The sequence below is a fragment of the Orbicella franksi genome, chromosome 3, assembly GCF_964199315.1.
Source record: "Orbicella franksi chromosome 3, jaOrbFran1.1, whole genome shotgun sequence".
Taxonomy (NCBI): Eukaryota; Metazoa; Cnidaria; class Anthozoa; order Scleractinia; family Merulinidae; genus Orbicella; species Orbicella franksi.
In genome coordinates, this window is record NC_138147.1 from 32,135,017 (window position 1) to 32,152,023 (window position 17,007).

The 17,007-nt window shown below is 38.6% G+C and overlaps 1 protein-coding gene across 3 annotated transcripts; it reads right to left on the reverse strand.

Moving 5' to 3' along the window:
• Positions 1-1,215: 1,215 nt before the first annotated feature.
• On the reverse strand, positions 1,216-16,756 carry LOC145482079 (cellular tumor antigen p53-like). Of its 3 annotated transcripts, XM_081460669.1 has the most exons (14): positions 16,692-16,756; positions 11,631-11,740; positions 10,117-10,244; positions 9,306-9,367; positions 9,019-9,065; positions 8,099-8,417; positions 7,883-7,999; positions 7,526-7,636; positions 7,143-7,248; positions 6,148-6,440; positions 5,249-5,355; positions 4,658-4,758; positions 3,690-3,783; positions 1,216-2,958 (listed from the first exon to the last, which is right to left on the reverse strand). In XM_081460669.1, the coding sequence occupies exons 2-14, from the start codon at positions 11,718-11,720 to the stop codon at positions 2,785-2,787; spliced, it is 1,749 nt and encodes a 582-aa protein (XP_081316795.1). In that variant the 5' UTR covers positions 11,721-11,740; positions 16,692-16,756; the 3' UTR covers positions 1,216-2,784. The 3 variants fall into 3 exon arrangements, with proteins under 3 accessions (XP_081316795.1, XP_081316796.1, XP_081316797.1); XM_081460670.1 differs by lacking the exon at positions 16,692-16,756 and having other exon boundaries at positions 6,181-6,440; positions 11,631-11,876; XM_081460671.1 differs by lacking the exon at positions 16,692-16,756 and having other exon boundaries at positions 1,217-2,958; positions 10,955-11,716.
• Between the last annotated feature and the right edge of the window lie 251 nt (positions 16,757-17,007).

Sequence of the window (17,007 nt, forward strand, 5' to 3'; positions counted from 1 at the left end):
ATATTTCAGTTTTGTTCATAAGTTCCCTGTTTTACGATCTCTTGCCATCAAAGTATGTTGCACATTTATGGCGTGATGTGCAATTTATGACATTTATATTGGACTGTCCCACTTGACAAATGTGGAAACTACCGGCTGAATTTTTTTTTGCAAATCCTCAAAACATTTTTGCATTAGTCCAATAATAGTGTTTGTGCTAAAGCCTACTTTAGCGAAGTTTATTTCTGTCACTGACAACCCAAACGTGTAAAAGCGTATGTTACTGCCAAGCAAGCTCTGTAAATAAATGTTTAGCGGTAAGCGCGACAACTAAATCCTAAGAAAGTTTTCTGGCAATGTGTACCTCTGTCCTTTTTCCAAATGGTTCGCTTACTCTAGTCCATAACGCTACACGTTGCTAGCATTTACGAGCTAGTCAAAAGGTTCAGCAAGCTTTAGGGCAGCCGTGCGCACGATGTTTGGCCATGGAGTTGACTTTAATTTTGAGCGAGTGAAAACAGCTAAACAAAAACTCGCATCAGAGTTGATTGCATATTAAGCGGCAGTGGGCAATGAATGTCTCACACGTTCAATTTTTCAAAAATTTACTTTGCGAAACATTCAGAGTACAAGATCATCAAAAATGTACCCTAAAAACCACGTTCAATTTGTCATCCCCTGCCTCAACAAAATCAAAGCTTAAAACTTACATTATATCTTAAATTACTGTTGTATTTTTTCAAACCCTCTTAGTTTTGACATTTTTCATTCTTTTCTTTTCAGTAATACATGGATGTAAAAATAGATCGACATTTCTTAGGATGAAGTTATAAGTTCACTCTGCAATTCGTACTCGAGCTCGCTATACCCTAGAATATTTGCTATCACCAACAATGAAACACAAGTTACTAAAAGCAATCAACTTATTTTTGACAGGCAAATGCTTCTGAGAAACACTTTTTAAAGTGTTCCACTTGAAAAAGCGTTTCCCAGAAACATTTGCCTGTTAATCCTCAAATGTCCCAGTGGAATAAACTTCAAACGTCCCTTCCTGAATCGAAAATGGTTATGACTGAGAAAGATCAAGACATATAACAGAAAAACAAACAGACAATGACAAATGATAAACCAAATTCTCCCAAGGAGAGATATGGAAAACATAAGAAAACAGTTATGAGAGTTTCCATACTGATCTCGGGTCTCTCAGATAGGAGGTTCAGGGGGATATGACACAAGCAGGACTGAGGTACAAGTCTTATATCTTAGCATTTATTTCATGAACAGCAGCACCTTGCACTGTACTTTATGTTAACTGTTAACAACAACATAAACCAACCCATTGTATTATACAATTATATATACATATGATATGTCTGACCTACAACTGGTCTTCGCAAACACAACAAACCAAATAAATGGTACATTCTCTTATCTACATGCAATTTAGAATGATTTTCTGCACTGCAGAAGGAAACTAAAATCAACTTTGAAAGAGTGTCATTCATTTTTTCCCCTCGATCTCAGTGTTTTAATATTCTTAGAACATTTTCTACTCCAAGTGAGCTAGTTAAAAAAGACTGTTGAGATATCTAGTTCTACCAGTTTGGTTTTTCCAGCAAATTGGAGGATGAAATAGGTAAACTACTTCTCCTTAAACCCTCCACAATTTTAAGGTTTAAAAACCACAGCATGATTATCATTGGTAACCCTCTAAAATAACAGCACAGGGAGAGAGGGGGAAGTTTTAAACTTTCCAAAGTTGTCAGGCATTTGCAGAAAGTGTGTTATGTATATAAAACTACATCTTTGACTTGAAAACTAGTCTTCTACCAGTCGTAGTTGCCTTAAGTTAAACCAATGTTTCATGAAAGGTAGACTGTACCTCTACCAGTTTAAAACTTTAAATCAAACCATGAATCAAAAAAAAAAAATAATTAGCTCCCACTGAAATAATTTTTAACTGAACCACTTCAGTAATGTATTGCAGCATTAACCTCGCGACAATCTACTTATCAACTGCACCTATTATAAGCAAATTATTATTACATAAATTATAGAAGTATGCTTCTCGGTAGCAAAAACTTACAATATAAAAATAATCTAATCTTCTTTACAGCTCTTGGAAAAATAAACATCTCACAGAGCTGTCTCTGATTTGTTACATTCTAAAATATCACCACGGAATACCTTAACGTGTGTCTTCTTCGCAGTCATTATTTAGGTTGTCAAACAACGAGAGAAACATTGTTGGGTGACACGAGTAACAGTTGCTATAGAGACATCAGTGATGGTGACTATTACTACCAGTAATGACACTTGAACTATGAACACTTGACATTTTACTTGTTTTTTTGCCACTATGGAATAAACTCAAGGCTTGTTACATTATTTAGCCTCTTCCAGGTGTTCAGTTACAGTAGTTGGGGTGCAGCAAAAAATGGCGAGCAAAAAAATGGGGGAGAAGCATGGCGAGAAAAAGCGAAAACGTTCCTTTGCTTTCTCTCACTTCTCCCGTTTTTGCTCACCGTTTTTCTCACTGCGCCCAACTAACTGAACACCTGGAAGAGGCTATTATGTATTGTACAAGACCAGCACGTCACAAACAGTGAAAAATGCTGAATGAAGAGCCATAATTCTTACAAAAAAGTAAGTCAATGCAAACATGCCCAAAAACTGTCAAGTGTTATGGTTCTTGTCCTCGCTGTAAGCACAAAATATCAAGGTCTATTAAAAACTGGAACCTAACAACTTTAAGTATAAAAAAACCCTCTCTGATGATGTGAATATTCCTAAATAACAACCAAGTTATGATTGGAAGCCCTTCTTGTCTAACGAGACAGTTCTTCTCAGAGTAAACCTCACAGCATTGATCCCAGTCCCTCCTCCAGAACTGTGCTGGGAGGACGTAGGAGACTGGTACGAGGAGCCAGAGTCCGAACGTGACAGTTGTGTAGCCGGTGGAGTACCTTCCAGTTCATCCTGTAATAACGCATGATTAGTAAATTTACCTCAATATCTTGGATACTGAGTAAGTAGACCCGGAGACAGACCCCCACGCAAAGTTGCAAATATAAAAACTGCTAGTCAATTGCTGTAAAGTAACTAACTGCTATGATCAACAGATACGCAAAAGTGCCCAAAATCTATCCAGCTTTCCATAAAATTTTACTTTGAATTACAATGAGTTGTGTAATCACGCTAATAGGTATAAATACTATTGGTCATCCTGTGTCTTATGAATCTTGTGCTATTACCAGTAACCATTGCTCAATATCCTAGCCTGATCCCAAGACCCCTAGTCCATCTCCCCTGCCTAGATTTATATTAATAGTATTAATCCACAATAATTCTGTCTCATTACGGTCAAACTGTTGCAATAACAGTACATAGATTTTTATACCTGTGATGGTATAACAATAAAATACCAAGAGAGAGCTAGGTCTAGTCAAGCGACTTTTTGAGAAGAAAAAACGTAAGGAAGATCATGATAAATTAGGGCTTGAAGTGTACTAAGCCGCTAGCTACATGTAGCTTAGAAAGCAGTCAATATACCATAGAGTCAACAAACCAATAATACACTGCAAGCAAAAACACTTTTTCACTTACAAAACTTCACGTTCGACCACCCTATTTAACTTACCAAATGAATAAAGCCAGAACCATTCAGCTAGAGTCAGGGAGTAATTATAAAAAGGCAAAAGAAAACTTACTGGCTGAGAATCTGAAGAGTTTTGAGAATCTGAATTTTGTGAATTCGAATTTTGTGAATTCTGTGAACTCCTCATTCTCCCACAAGGTGGACAGCTGTAAATTCCAATAAACAAACCATTAGTTAATGACACAGTCATTTGAATTCATAACAAACAAAAGAATTGAAGGGCAGAGGGCCCTGTCTGCTCTAGAACATCATATCTCGAGGGGTGCTTGCCATTTTGCCAACTTCAGTTGAAAGTCAAATGGAACAGTAATTTTCTGGAAAATCAATTCAGAAATCGAACATTTGAAGACTACCTCCAGAAGTAGTCCTTCCTATCTTTCCGTTCGGAACAGAACAGGGGAAATTTCCTTGACATTTACTTCATTTTCCAGTTTCCAGTCTCTCGCCAGCCAAAAACAATTATGGGAAATCAAATTGTAAAATGGTATAAAACACTATCTCCTTTGGTTGGTTTGCTGATTTTGAAAAACCCTTACCATTATTTACATGAAACATTCACCCCAACAGGTTTATTCCAGGATGACAAATGGTAAGACAAATGGTAAGCACCATTTGTCATACCATAATAGTATCCCAAACCCTTGATACATGTAGTCTGGGGCACCAATAAATTTTGGGGGTCCCATGCGGCACTCTTAAACAACCAAAGAGTCTGCATGTCAGTCTATGAACAAGACACCATATTTAGAAATTGAAAATGGTGAGTACTTTTAAATACTGTTCAGTCCAAAAACAGTACGTTCTTTGATGGCCCACTTTCAAGAGTATAGTACATCGTGTAGTTGAAGTATCAGGCCTAGTGCTGGCATAATCAACACAGTAGTACAATTCTACAGCATGGTATTCAGTCTACATTCTCTATTGCATTCTTGAATAACATGTACATGTACCACTGCAGGTCAAAGTAATTATAAGTACTTGTTCCAATTCCTTTGTATGTCTACTAGAGACTTAATGTACCTTGCCCTGTAATTATCAAGTTGAGCCTGTGGAACCATGTCCATAATGTCAAGACTTTCCTTGATTTTCAGTAACATTTCATATTTTTCACGGCCTTTAACCTACAATAAAGGAAAAAGGCTATAAATGATTAACTCCTTAATGACTGAGGGCTACTATTGAAGGGCACAATATTCTTATTGTCTAAACTGAAGGAAAAAATTGCTTGAAAAGTTGTCAACATTGCTCCATAATGTTCTACAATGAATGACTTAGAGAATGACACTTAACAATATTTAACCCCTCATTCTATTTCATATGCCACTAATTTTCTAATATCTGCAGACCTCACTTCAATGTCGTGCAAGTGCTGTGCAATGTTTTTTTTTGGGGGGGGGGGGGGGTGTTTCCAAGACACTTGAAACTTATACAGTGGAGTGGCTCAACACTCTGTTGCCCATTGGAGATTCCTACCTCCCCACTCCCTACATGAAAATGGTCCTTAGAGACACACTACCCCAACATTTCCTCACCCCTTTCCTTTTCTACAGGAAGCCATTAGTCTGAGCATTACTTCATTTTGTCTCACGCTGATAACATAGTGTTACTAACCTGTATCGTAAAAATCTCCTCATCTTCATTAGTCCGTATTCGCTTTAGTCTATTTCTATCCACAGTCAATGCCCTGACTTCAAACCCAGATGACATGATGGAATGTGCTGAAGATTCAAACAAGAATAAAAAGAAGCAAGTTTTTATGACACTTCCTGAAATCAGATTAAAAAACAAAACATTCATTTCAAGCACAGTGGAACCCCATTTTTGGTCATTTGCACGCCACAAAAATCTGGCTGTAGTAGTAGATTGGCCATAACAAAGGGGTTATTAAAATAAGACAATGACTGACTGAACTATGGAAAGGACCAGAACAGAGTAGCCATAATAAGAAGGTGGCCATAAGGCGTGGTTCCAAGCAATGCTATATGCAACCTTATTGTCTCTGGTGGGCCAAGGGTGGGAAAAACTTGAGTTTTGAGTGCAAATTTGTAACTAAGAAGGTTTTTAAATTTGCTAATAAAAATGATAATGATAGCGATAGCGATAGTGATAGTGATAATAACAATCTCAATTCAGCAATTAGCATTAACTTTCTGCAAAAAGGTTTTGGATGCTTGAGCTTGATGATGAATCTGTTTTTGTAAGTTTTAGACACCTTGAAATTTATTGTTACATGTACAAGAACATAATGGGACATACATGAAGTACAAAGGAATATATCTCAAGAGTTTATTAGGACTGTTTTGGTCTGGTCAGTGTCCTCAATTTGACATAAGAGTGTCTCTCCACAAAGGCAAAGAAAACTGGAGAACAGAAAATAATTTTAACATCCTAGGGGCACAGTAACCTGAGAGACAAAATGTGCCATAAGGAGAGGGTGGGATTGCGATGGACTAGCATCCCATCCAGGGAGAGGAGAGATACTCTTAGTCACTTTACGCTACAGCCTTTACCTTTTGGAATTGTACATGGAACTCCACACTTACATCTCTTTTTGGTTAACTTTGGAATTTGAACATGGCTTGTTTCACCAGTGGATGTTGTTGGCTCCTCTGGAGGGGTATGAGGGGCTGATAATACCTGAGGGGTTGGGGGTGGTGTTACACTTGCAGTTTGAGAAATTACAGAAGTGGCTGCCAGTTGATTGGACCTTCGTTTAGCTTCTGCGTTCTCTTCAATAGTCCTATCTCTTCCTGGACAGGCACATATGCGTATATCTTGGGCTTTCCGTCCCAATACCATATTACTGAAAAAATAAAACAGGAAAGTACATTGTATACAATGTACATGTTGCTATTTTGACTGTTATGTTTTTGGTACAAAATACTTCTATATATAACATATAGCTGTTTTTGCTAGTGTATAAACAGAAGTTAATGTTTAGCTCAATTGACTTTCCCTTCAGTTGATTCTTTCAAGTACATTTCCTGTGAGTGTTTCTTTGTACTTTGTATTGTTACATGATGCCGCCTACAGTATGTTGAGTACACTGGACTTCAAATTGAGATCATTGTTATTCCTACGACTTTTCACAATATTAGGACCAACAATTCAGGGCTTGAAAACAGTGCTGTTGGACAGTAGTCCGGGACAAGTAGTTTTTCCTGGCAGGCAAGTAACTTCCATTCTTACTTGCTGGCCGAAGGGGAAGGGTTTGGGCAAGTTGTCCACCAACTAAATTAAAAACTTGCCCAGGGCGAGCAAAATTTGAGAGCTGCTTGTCCAGAGGGCAAGCTGGAATTCACATTTTTTCGGAGCCCTTATTATGCTTGCAAAGTGCTGATTTCTCACTAGCTTGTGTGTCAATCCAAGCTTACACGTAAATTCTGATCATTATCGTATCTTGTACATGAATCTCAATGCTTGAGAAAATAGTGATGCTAGCATTGCATGCACTTTAGTAACAAAAAAAATTGATTTCTAAGTACCATATTAATCCAAAACTTACTTTAACTCCAGGGTAAAAACCACAATGATGGGCCGTCTATTCAAACCACCAGGACATGAACTGAAGCACATGAATTGGAACATATTGGTCACAAAGTCACTGCCAGCTACAAAATAAAAATGAAAAGAAACATTGAATTTACTATGAAATGGTGTGTTGTATCCGTCATTGATCTACAAAATATAACTGAATGTTTTTGTCTGTTAAAGCAGCATAATTACTACTGGGGATGACTGTTGATTAAAAGATTCAGCTGAGGGTATTTCTTGTTGTTGCAGTAACTAACATGTACTTGTGAGGGCATAGTGTAGTACTGTATCTCTGGAATCTTTTTATATCATCAGTCATCATAGCCCCAAGAAATTGCCAAGCTTCCAACTTACCCTGTGGTGAGTCCAAAGGAATTATTATACTGTGTCTTCCAGTCTCTGGGCAGGTCACATAACTTGTTCTTGGATTTTCACATCTCAGAATATGCTTAGGAGCATGATGGCCTGATAGTGACAGTGAAACTACATGTAAATGAATTACCATCTTACATGTACAGCGTAAATTTAATTCTGTAAAATTTAATTTTCATTCTGTTACAGTACATGTACATACCGGTAAGTACATCTACACATAACATTACATCTACCATAAAAACAAGTGTGTAACACCCAAATAGCTGACTGGATTTCTTCTCATTTCTGAAGTAGCAAATGCATTTGGAAATGCAAGGAAAGAAAATGGAAACTAACCATCCTTGTGTTGGGTGATGTGATTGGGGCATCTTTCTACAATTTCCCGATAATGGTCTGGCTGTCTGTATATCACCACCACTCGAACATACAAACCGGATGCAGGAGGTGGAAAAACTGCAACAAAGACCAAGTTGCCATGAGCACATTTTTAGAGCCACGAAAATAACAAAAAGGTCAACAGAAAATCAGTAAGTCAGACAGCAATGTCCTAACCTTGCAGTTTAAATCTAAGAGGTACAATACATCTCATTTTCACAAATAATTTCTTTAGGGATGGCGAATAAGTCCATTGCACTGACTTTGTCACAGGCCCTTTCTCTTCCTGGAAACCAAGGTCGAAACCATAACTCCCAGGAAAATCAGTATTGCATACTATTAATGGCTGCGGAATGGGCTGTTCTGGAGGTGGAGTGGCCATTGTCGATGGGATGATTGGGTTTTCCTCTGGTTCCCGTTTGAAATGCGTAAGTTCTTGTCCAACGAGATCTGATCGAAAACTGTTGTCTTGCAATAACAGGGGGAATTCATTACCCTGCCAAGCAAATATAATTTGAAATTCTAAAAAGCTTGCAAGCTGATTGTCCAATTAAAAGCAACACTAATCTGACTCTCAAAGCCTGTTGTTTTACAATTTTTCAAGAAAACTAGCGAGTGATAAAAATATGAAGGGCAATTAAATACCGTAGAATTCTGAAAGTAACAGCCCTGTTACTTTTGCATTTAGCAGGCAATAGGGGCTGCAACTTTTGGGTAGCCGTAACGTTTGTACAGTTACTCATAGTCATTTCAGACAAAGCAGATGTGTAACATGTCTAATATGAAGTTAACAGTTCCTTTTATGAATGTTAAGTAACACCCACAAAAACAGTGCAGGCTCCAATTGTTGAAACTGAAGGGCAAAAGTAATGGTCACATTGTGACTAATTGATCACGGTTCAATAGGAAGGTAAAAAATTAACGTTACTTTCGGGAAGGCGTTATTTTTGGCGGGACTGTTACTTTCGGAATTCTATGGAAACTATGGAAAGTGTTGACTGAAAAGACAAAATTGAGCCTTAAATAATAATATGAGAAGGGGCTGCAGTTTAAACAGATTTGACAGAATTACAACTTTAAAGTCAAAAGTGTTATACCTCAGGTCTTACGACGCCAACACAGTCCAGGGTCATCTGCACATTTTCTGAAATCACAAAACCTAGATTCAATTAACCTGCATGCACATACAGTTCATACATACATACCACATGTACATGTAGGTAAGTTGATACCAATGTTGTCCTGTAGTACAACCAGAAAATAAGTACATGATATAGAAAGCAAGTTTCCAACCCTGTTTCCTACCCAGTTACGTTCTTGCCTTGATACATGTATATCCAAAAGGATTTGTAACCATTACTAATACTGTGAGCTAAAAACATACCATGTATATTCTCATCTGTTAGCTGTATAATCGTTGGTGCCATCTGACATTCAGTCTGAATCCTAAAAAGACACAGTAACATTTAATAACAAGTTTTACACTGATAAAGTTAACTCTAACTTTGTTAACTTTAAGCTCGTGGTAGGTACAAGGGATGATTATATTGAGGCCTCGAGCTACTGTTTTTCTTTTTATTCTAAGCTTTTTTGTCGATCTACGGCATTATCAGTCTCTTTTATTAATTACCCAACATGCTACCGAAGGACAACCTCACATGTCCATGGAAGGTACTTTGTTGTTCAATACGTACTAAGGTTGAGATTGGAAGCTGTGTGTGAACACCAACGAGGATCACTGTTTTGTGTTCTTTGGAAAAATACTAAACCGACAGTGCCCCCCGCCCGCTAAGACCTGTTGTCATACAGGAAAGTCAAACACACAGACTAAGCCCCATGTTTGGACCATGCATGATCCCAAAGTTTTCACATCTGCTGGACCTTTTACTCATGACCATCATTGTGGACTTACTGTTTTATTGGGTCTTGTCAATTTGAGCAAAGCAAGCGTGTGTTTAAGTAAGCTTGGGGAGTAAGAGCCCGGCCCAACACCCCAAGGGGGTTCTGGCTAAAAGTGAAATGAAGTGAAAGGGAGTGAGGGCGACCATGAAGCGGGCAAAAAAATAAAATGTCAATGGACTTCTTTGAAAAAAGGACGCTTTTTAGTCTCCTCCCTATGTCATCGTCTTATCTCTATCACCTCTAACCAACAGCTTCCAGGTATATTAATTAAATTGCACCAACAAAATTTGTACTTGTGTAAGTCTTGCTGATTTTCAAAAGTACCCATGACATGTTCAAAGACATGATCAAACGTCTCTTGGGACATTATTGGCTCAAGTGAGCAGTTGGATGTCTGGGAGGATTGTTGAGACATCGCGACCTGAAAGAAACAAACACCCAACATTTTCAGCAAGCCAAATTATATAAAGAAAAATGGTTTGCAATATTGCAATATTGCATTAGAAAATACACGCTGGAACAGAGTTCTCTTTTTCTAGATGTCCAGTCACCGAGTCATTGTTTATTCTTAATCCCAGGGCCATAATCTTTTCGGTGAACATCAACAATGACAGCTATGACTGATTCAAAGTTGCAACTCATCAGTTCATGGACTTCTGTTCAAATCTGATTGGCTGACAATCTGATAAATGAATTCACAACTACAGAACCCGATGGAGGTCATTACTCTTGGTGCCGACAACAACACTGTCAGGTTGCCCATGATTTGTTTGTTATGTTAACATGTTTGCAACGCTGGAGATGAAGACACAATATATGAAGACACAATCTGGGCGTAAATGATCAAACTCCTTGACCTGACATCATGGTGGATGAATCAACCAATTAAAAGAATCAAACATTTGTTAATATTTCTCATCACACAACATTCTGGCTGGATCAGAAGTTTCAACTGGGGATGGCTGCAGGGGATGGCTGCAGGGGATGGCTAAATAATCAGCCATGGATGGAAATGTTTCATCACCGAACCCGCCATTTAAAGTTTGGAGAGTTTTTAAACAAGAATGCAAATTATTATTAAAGGAACTTTAAAAGGTCAAATTTCCACATACTCTAATGATATAAGCTTACTGTGATCAGAAGTCAGCCAAGAGAACAAGAATTATTCTTCAGTGCAGATTTGTTTGGTCCAGTGATGAGGCTATCGTGTAATAACAAGAGTTTTCGTCAAAGTCTGGTGTCATATTTTCGGAGATTGAATTGATAACTCAACAATCAATTTTTGTCTATCAAAGTTTGACCTGCCCTTAGCTTGGCTAAATGCATGGAATTCAACTTTCAAACTTTCAGGTGCCCGAAGATTTACAAAGTAAGGCAGGTTTTAGCTAAAAGCAAGAAAATTAGAAGCCACATGAATTAGTTTTGTTCTACTTGCACAAAGAAGAAACAAACACAACTTCCGATGTAAACAATGAAATTTACACCGCCTATGAGAGCGAAATCAAACCAAAAATTATACCCGCAACATAAAACAATATGCATTGAAGACTTAATGATGTCCGAGATCTACTTTGTTTTGCAGACAATGAACCGTTAAACGCCAAACCTCGGATAAAGAACCATTATCAGTCACAGAGAATCAACTTACTTCGATATCCACTTCAGTCTGTCTAGCGCTAGAAAATTATAATACTGTCAAATAAACCATCCCAGTTTTCATGCTACTACCGAGATTTCAGTGCAACATTTCGATTGCGTAGGAGAAAAACAAGGAAGGCCATCCACAACGCGGAAGGATTCCACTTGCCTTACTTAGAAGAGCGAATTGTACCGCAAAGTCTTCACACCACCATCGTCGATCGAACCACGCGGGCTTCCGAACCTGCATTATCAGCATCCATTTATTCGCTCGGAAAACTGGAACGAACCAATCAACGATGCGGTTAGTTCACACTATGCAACGAAAAACCAATAGAAACGCTCTATTTATCGACACTTCTTTTCCACGTGGTTTTTCAGAAATAGAAGCAGAAACTAAAAGGGAAACCTCGATATCGACTGATGAGATGAAAAGATATCGTGACTGAACGCAGACAACGACTCTTCGCACTCCAATTCAATTCAATTCAATTCGATTCGATTCAATTCGATTCAAGGACAATCAACTTCAAACAATCAACAGCTTTTCTTGTATTTCCTTTCGTGACGATGCTTGAGCTTCTAAATATCGTACGCCATTCTCAAAGCTTTGCGCTAAACGCAAAAATACTTCATGTCGACTTTGGCTAGCTTTGCAGCACAGGAAATTCACACCAGAATCTCTTTTCTAGCGGGTGTGAATTTCCGTTGTCTTTTGGCGGGAAATCGGGCAAGATCAGTCTTGCCCGATGTGAATAAAGCTTTAATTCATGCAAATTTCATCTACTTGCAAACTCGAACAATAAAATACACGGTGGAGACAATTTGTCGCCGCTTGTTGACAGATGATAAACGGGAGCAAAATGTGCAATCGGCTGTAAGCGTTATCATTGGAGGACGTGAGTTTTCTCAACCTAAATCGTCAATATACCAGGGGAAAAACTCTGTTGAAGCATAAACAATCAACTTCAATTCTGATTGCCAGAACCCAAATTTTTAGCAATTTTTTTATATATTTCTGTATTAATTAGTGAAAAAAGAGTAATAAAGAGGATGTTGTTGTTGTATTTTTTCCGAAGGAAAGCGTTTTATGACCGTTTATCTTTTTGGAGGAAATTTGCATCTCACACAGTCCTCACAGTTATGATACTTTTTATTCACCTGTACGCCATATAAACCTGCCAAACCGTGTTTCATGTTTCATGTCTTTAAATACGTATAAATAGCAAACTACTTTCATTGACGATACAAATTAATCATTGTTGGCAAGGAACGAATCGCACGAGCCGAGTCAGCTGCCGGACCATAGCCCGGGAGGGCCGGGAGTGCTCTTCAGAAATTTTGAAAAGAACCCATTACAGGGTACCAAGATCCTGTTTTGTAGGGCGTGGCGTGACGTAGCAATTCTGCGACAAAATTGAAATTCAGTCGATTTTCAAATATCTCCTGTCGCACTTTTCAGCTCAATGTCCTAAAAGGTCTCGCAAAACCTCCCGCTGTGGACCTTTTGAGGTTGAACACCCTATTATAGAGGTACCAAAACCGCTTTTTTTAACTCCTAAAAGGTACGACGAATCGCGAGTACCCTCGTCCTTTTTATAGCTGGTTTTCACATGACGTCACTAAAATTCGAACTACAAAACTATTGATCCTCCTGAGATTTTACTTTAATGATGTATAAGAGCAGTTGAAAACTAATACTCATACAAATTTTCGCTCCGAATGGGTTCTTGGTTTTGTGATACAGTACGCTTGAATTTCTAAGCTTTTGCGTAACGCGGCATTTACATGACGGCCTATAGAGCGGTCATGATGGTTAAAAAAGTGACTTATTTCGAGGAACTTGACCATCTGAACAGTTCATGTCTCAGAAAAAGTATTATTTTAATGTTTTAGAGTTCCTTGAGGGATAAATTCAGGCTTTTGTAGCAAAACTCAGTGACAGATGTTTCTGTTGGTTTCCGGCCGCCATGTTGGTGCCCATACGGATGGGCACCAGCATGGCGTCTCCATACAAATCTCTATAAATTTGGGTAAAAAATTTCTCCGCGTATCTCGCATAAGAAAAATTGCTGTGATCAGAATTTTGGCGATAGTCTTTGCATATTTACCTTCTTTTATTTCCCAGATCCTGGACTTTATCTATTGACCGGATGTGATTTTTATTTTGATCTACTTTGGAATTGCGTGACACTGAAAACGAGCAATATGGAAACCCCCACCCCCAGACCATACCCGCTATGAGAAAGGAAAACAGTGCACTGGTCAACTAAAACTCACAACTTTTACATAATATTGTATTTATATGTTGAAAAATTGTTTATATTTATGCTCAGTCATTTGAAAGCCTGCCGGAGTGCTTGACTCAAAATTATGCCATGTAACTTCTAAATAAAATTCCTAAGCCTAGACTCCTATGCGGGGTAGCTATGACACCCCGCCGCGAGGGTTTCAAATGCTTTATTTTATACTGAAAGAAAGGAAGTCTTGGAATCTGCCCATTCAGCAAGGAAACAGTTAGACACTTCGTCGTAAGCATTTTGGGCCGTTGTTTTAACTGTATACTGTTTTAATCCAGAGCTATGTCTTGGTTTCAACTGTATACTTCAGATAACTTGCTAATAATACAAGGGATTAGCGCCCACCGTGGTGTTAAATAATTTTCTGTCTAGAAATTTTAGGTAGCTACAGGTCCTACAACAAAACGCGTCTGGCGGAAGTTGATTGCAATGTATTAAAACAAAAAGTTTACCAGTAGTAGAGGGTGGTACAGGGGGGGTATAGATCACGTTTCACGGAAAATAAAGCAGCCCTTTCACAATTCACGAAAATACAACATTGGCATTTCACGCTTCACGGAAAATAAAAGAGAACGTTTTGGAAAATCACGGCTCACGGCGACTATGGAAATCACGATTCACGAGGGAAAAAATGGCTATTTCACATTTCACAGGAAATAAAAAGGGCCGATCACGGGTCACGAAAATACCCTTTATCAACCTCGTAGTATAATGACTTTACATAAATCTCTGTCAGTATTTACTCATTCTGGCCGCCAAATAGCAAAACACTGAGAATTACCAATGAACCACCACGAATTGAAGGCAATTTTTTAATACATATTAGTCGACGTAAGCTATTTGCTTGTTCAGTTTGCAATACTGGCTATATTGCCAATTTTTACAAAGAAACGTATACAGGGGGCAACGCTTGCTCCCTATAGGCCCTGGCGTAAAATCCCTATGTAACTTGGCAAGTTTGGGGGGCATATTTTCATAAGTTTAATTTCCAACGGAGTCCCACGAAACTTCGCATATTTCTACATGATAAATCGAGCGGTGAGGCTTCTTCCGAGTCGTCGTTGGATGAAAAAATCGGAAAAGCGTGACATCGTTAAAATAGATAGAAAGGTCCATTTCTCTTCTCAACCCAGCTTTCGCAATGGTCTTTATCGATCTATCCTGATGCCATACTTTAAAACGATCCGGCGAGTAGTGTATGTTTCGGGTGTATATTGCTTACTTGTTTTGGGAAACCAAAGATTTATCAGACAAAAGGCTTCCACGCTGAAACTGAAAGAGACATGCAGTGCAATCAGTCAACACGCGTTTACGCCCCTCGTCCCTCGTCCCCAATCTTGCTTGCAGTTCTCTTGGGATTCTATCCGCGCATACGATCAAATAAAAATACGAGAAAATAGAGGGCTGTGAACAGTCTATAATTGCTTCCCTCCGAGTCATTACTTCAAAATGTGAAAAAAGAACATTCGGAGTGTTTACAGTCCAACTTAGATTGCAAGATATCCGGGCGGGTGTTGTGCTCCTGACCTCGTATAACTACAATAAATAGATCAAACCATCAATTAATGAAGAAAGAGAGAGAAAAAGAAAACAGAAATACAAATAAATAGATAAACAAAAGAGTAAATGACATGCAACCCGCTATATAATGACAAGAGAGGAGTTGATCTTGTGCCCAGAACTGCTGTTCACTTCCCGTTCACTAGTGACCGAGCCTGTAGACTAAGTACGAGTTAAGCGGGATCGAGTGTACTCCAGTGAACCGCCGGTTCACAATCGGATTACAGGCATTGCATTGTATCGGAATTTTATTTACTGTTTGAGGTTAAGTGAGTCGGGTTTGGTTTCATATCAAGACTCCAAAGAAATATGATAACTAACAGAACCGGTACGTGACAAAATTCACTTTAACTCGGTATATCCGCGGTCAGCATTTTAGTCATGTGAGAACCCTGCGCTTCCAAGGCCAAATTAGGAGTGAAACGTCCCTTCACTGACTGCAGGGCTACTTCGGGCTTAGGGTAAAAAAAATCCAGAAATTCTCACGACGGTTTAGCCGAGCACTGTAAGTTTCAATATCAGTTCTGAAGACAAGAACATTTCAAGAACATACTTATAGCGCTGAAAGGAAACGTGACTAAGGAAATACTTTCACGTACTGTAGTTCGTGCTTGCCATATTTCCTGTCAGTAACGAGTTTAAAAAGGTTGAGTAAGTGGGAACTATTCGTGGGTTTGCGTCATCAAAGGATGTTTACACTACTGGCGATAAGCCAGAAACGAGAATCTGTGAATAAAGATGGATTTCATTGCCTGAGTCAGCAGCTACATATAAGATACTTTGTATTGCCTGTTCCGTCGGCCGTGGTACCCGTGCTCGCCGATCTTGTAAATTCAAGTACAATATTGTTGTTTCAATTAATTCTGGGACACTTTCAGTAAATTTACAAGTAACAAGATGTATTGATCTATTTTCCCCGGCAGCTTAGTGTATTTCATGTCGAATTTTCTCTATGGCGCAGTCTGTGGCAAATGATGAAAGTTTTTAGTTCATAAAGATGTCTGGATGCCAAAGACGTCCCTAAAAGCACCGACTGCCAAATAGTTAATCCAGTTGTAAACACGTGTATACTACTCCACGTTTCACCTCACCAATCATTCATTTTGCTTGACTTCCTTTCGCCTTTCCCTGAGTCATAGGGTGTTGAGGGTTTCTGTAGGATAGCGAAGCCCACTCACAATTGAGTTTGAGTTCTGATGAGTGCAGGTATGATTTCTAAAAATATCATTTCTCATATTGCCAAAAATGACCATCTCTTAGATTGCGGGAGATTGTAATATCACATTGTAATATCCAACAGGGAGTTTTGGGCAGTCTAATCATGCTACCTAAAATAATTTAGGATAAATTACAAAATAAAAGAAAAATACCTCCGTGAAAGAAACTTGAAGCAAAATACAGTATGCAGTTTCTGTATTGGGACGGTGATGTTCTGTGCTAAACATAACGTACAGAACATGCACAAAAATTATCACTTTTAACAAAAATCAAGTGCAAGCCGGATTACATCACACGCGCTTCGTCAGTTATAAGTGATCGGTTTCAGCTGGTTTATTTATAGGACAGGTGGGTGTTTTAGCTAGGGAATTAAACATGACGTGATTAAGATTATGAGATGAAAAAGCATTATCTAGTCTACAATGTTTGTCCTCGGGATACTGTTAACACGTTCTCGATCGAAGAGGT

Bases quoted from the DNA above. Each gene is read 5' to 3' on its own strand.
- LOC145482079 (XM_081460669.1), bottom strand. From the start codon at position 11,720: ATGCTGATAATGCAGGTTCGGAAGCCCGCGTGGTTCGATCGACGATGG. The intron at 5,356-6,147 runs GTAAAGGCTGTA...TTGAATCTTCAG, and splicing joins TCCATGTACAATTCCAAAAG to CACATTCCATCATGTCATCT. The intron at 4,759-5,248 runs GTTAGTAACACT...CCTTTATTGTAG, and splicing joins AGGAGATTTTTACGATACAG to GTTAAAGGCCGTGAAAAATA.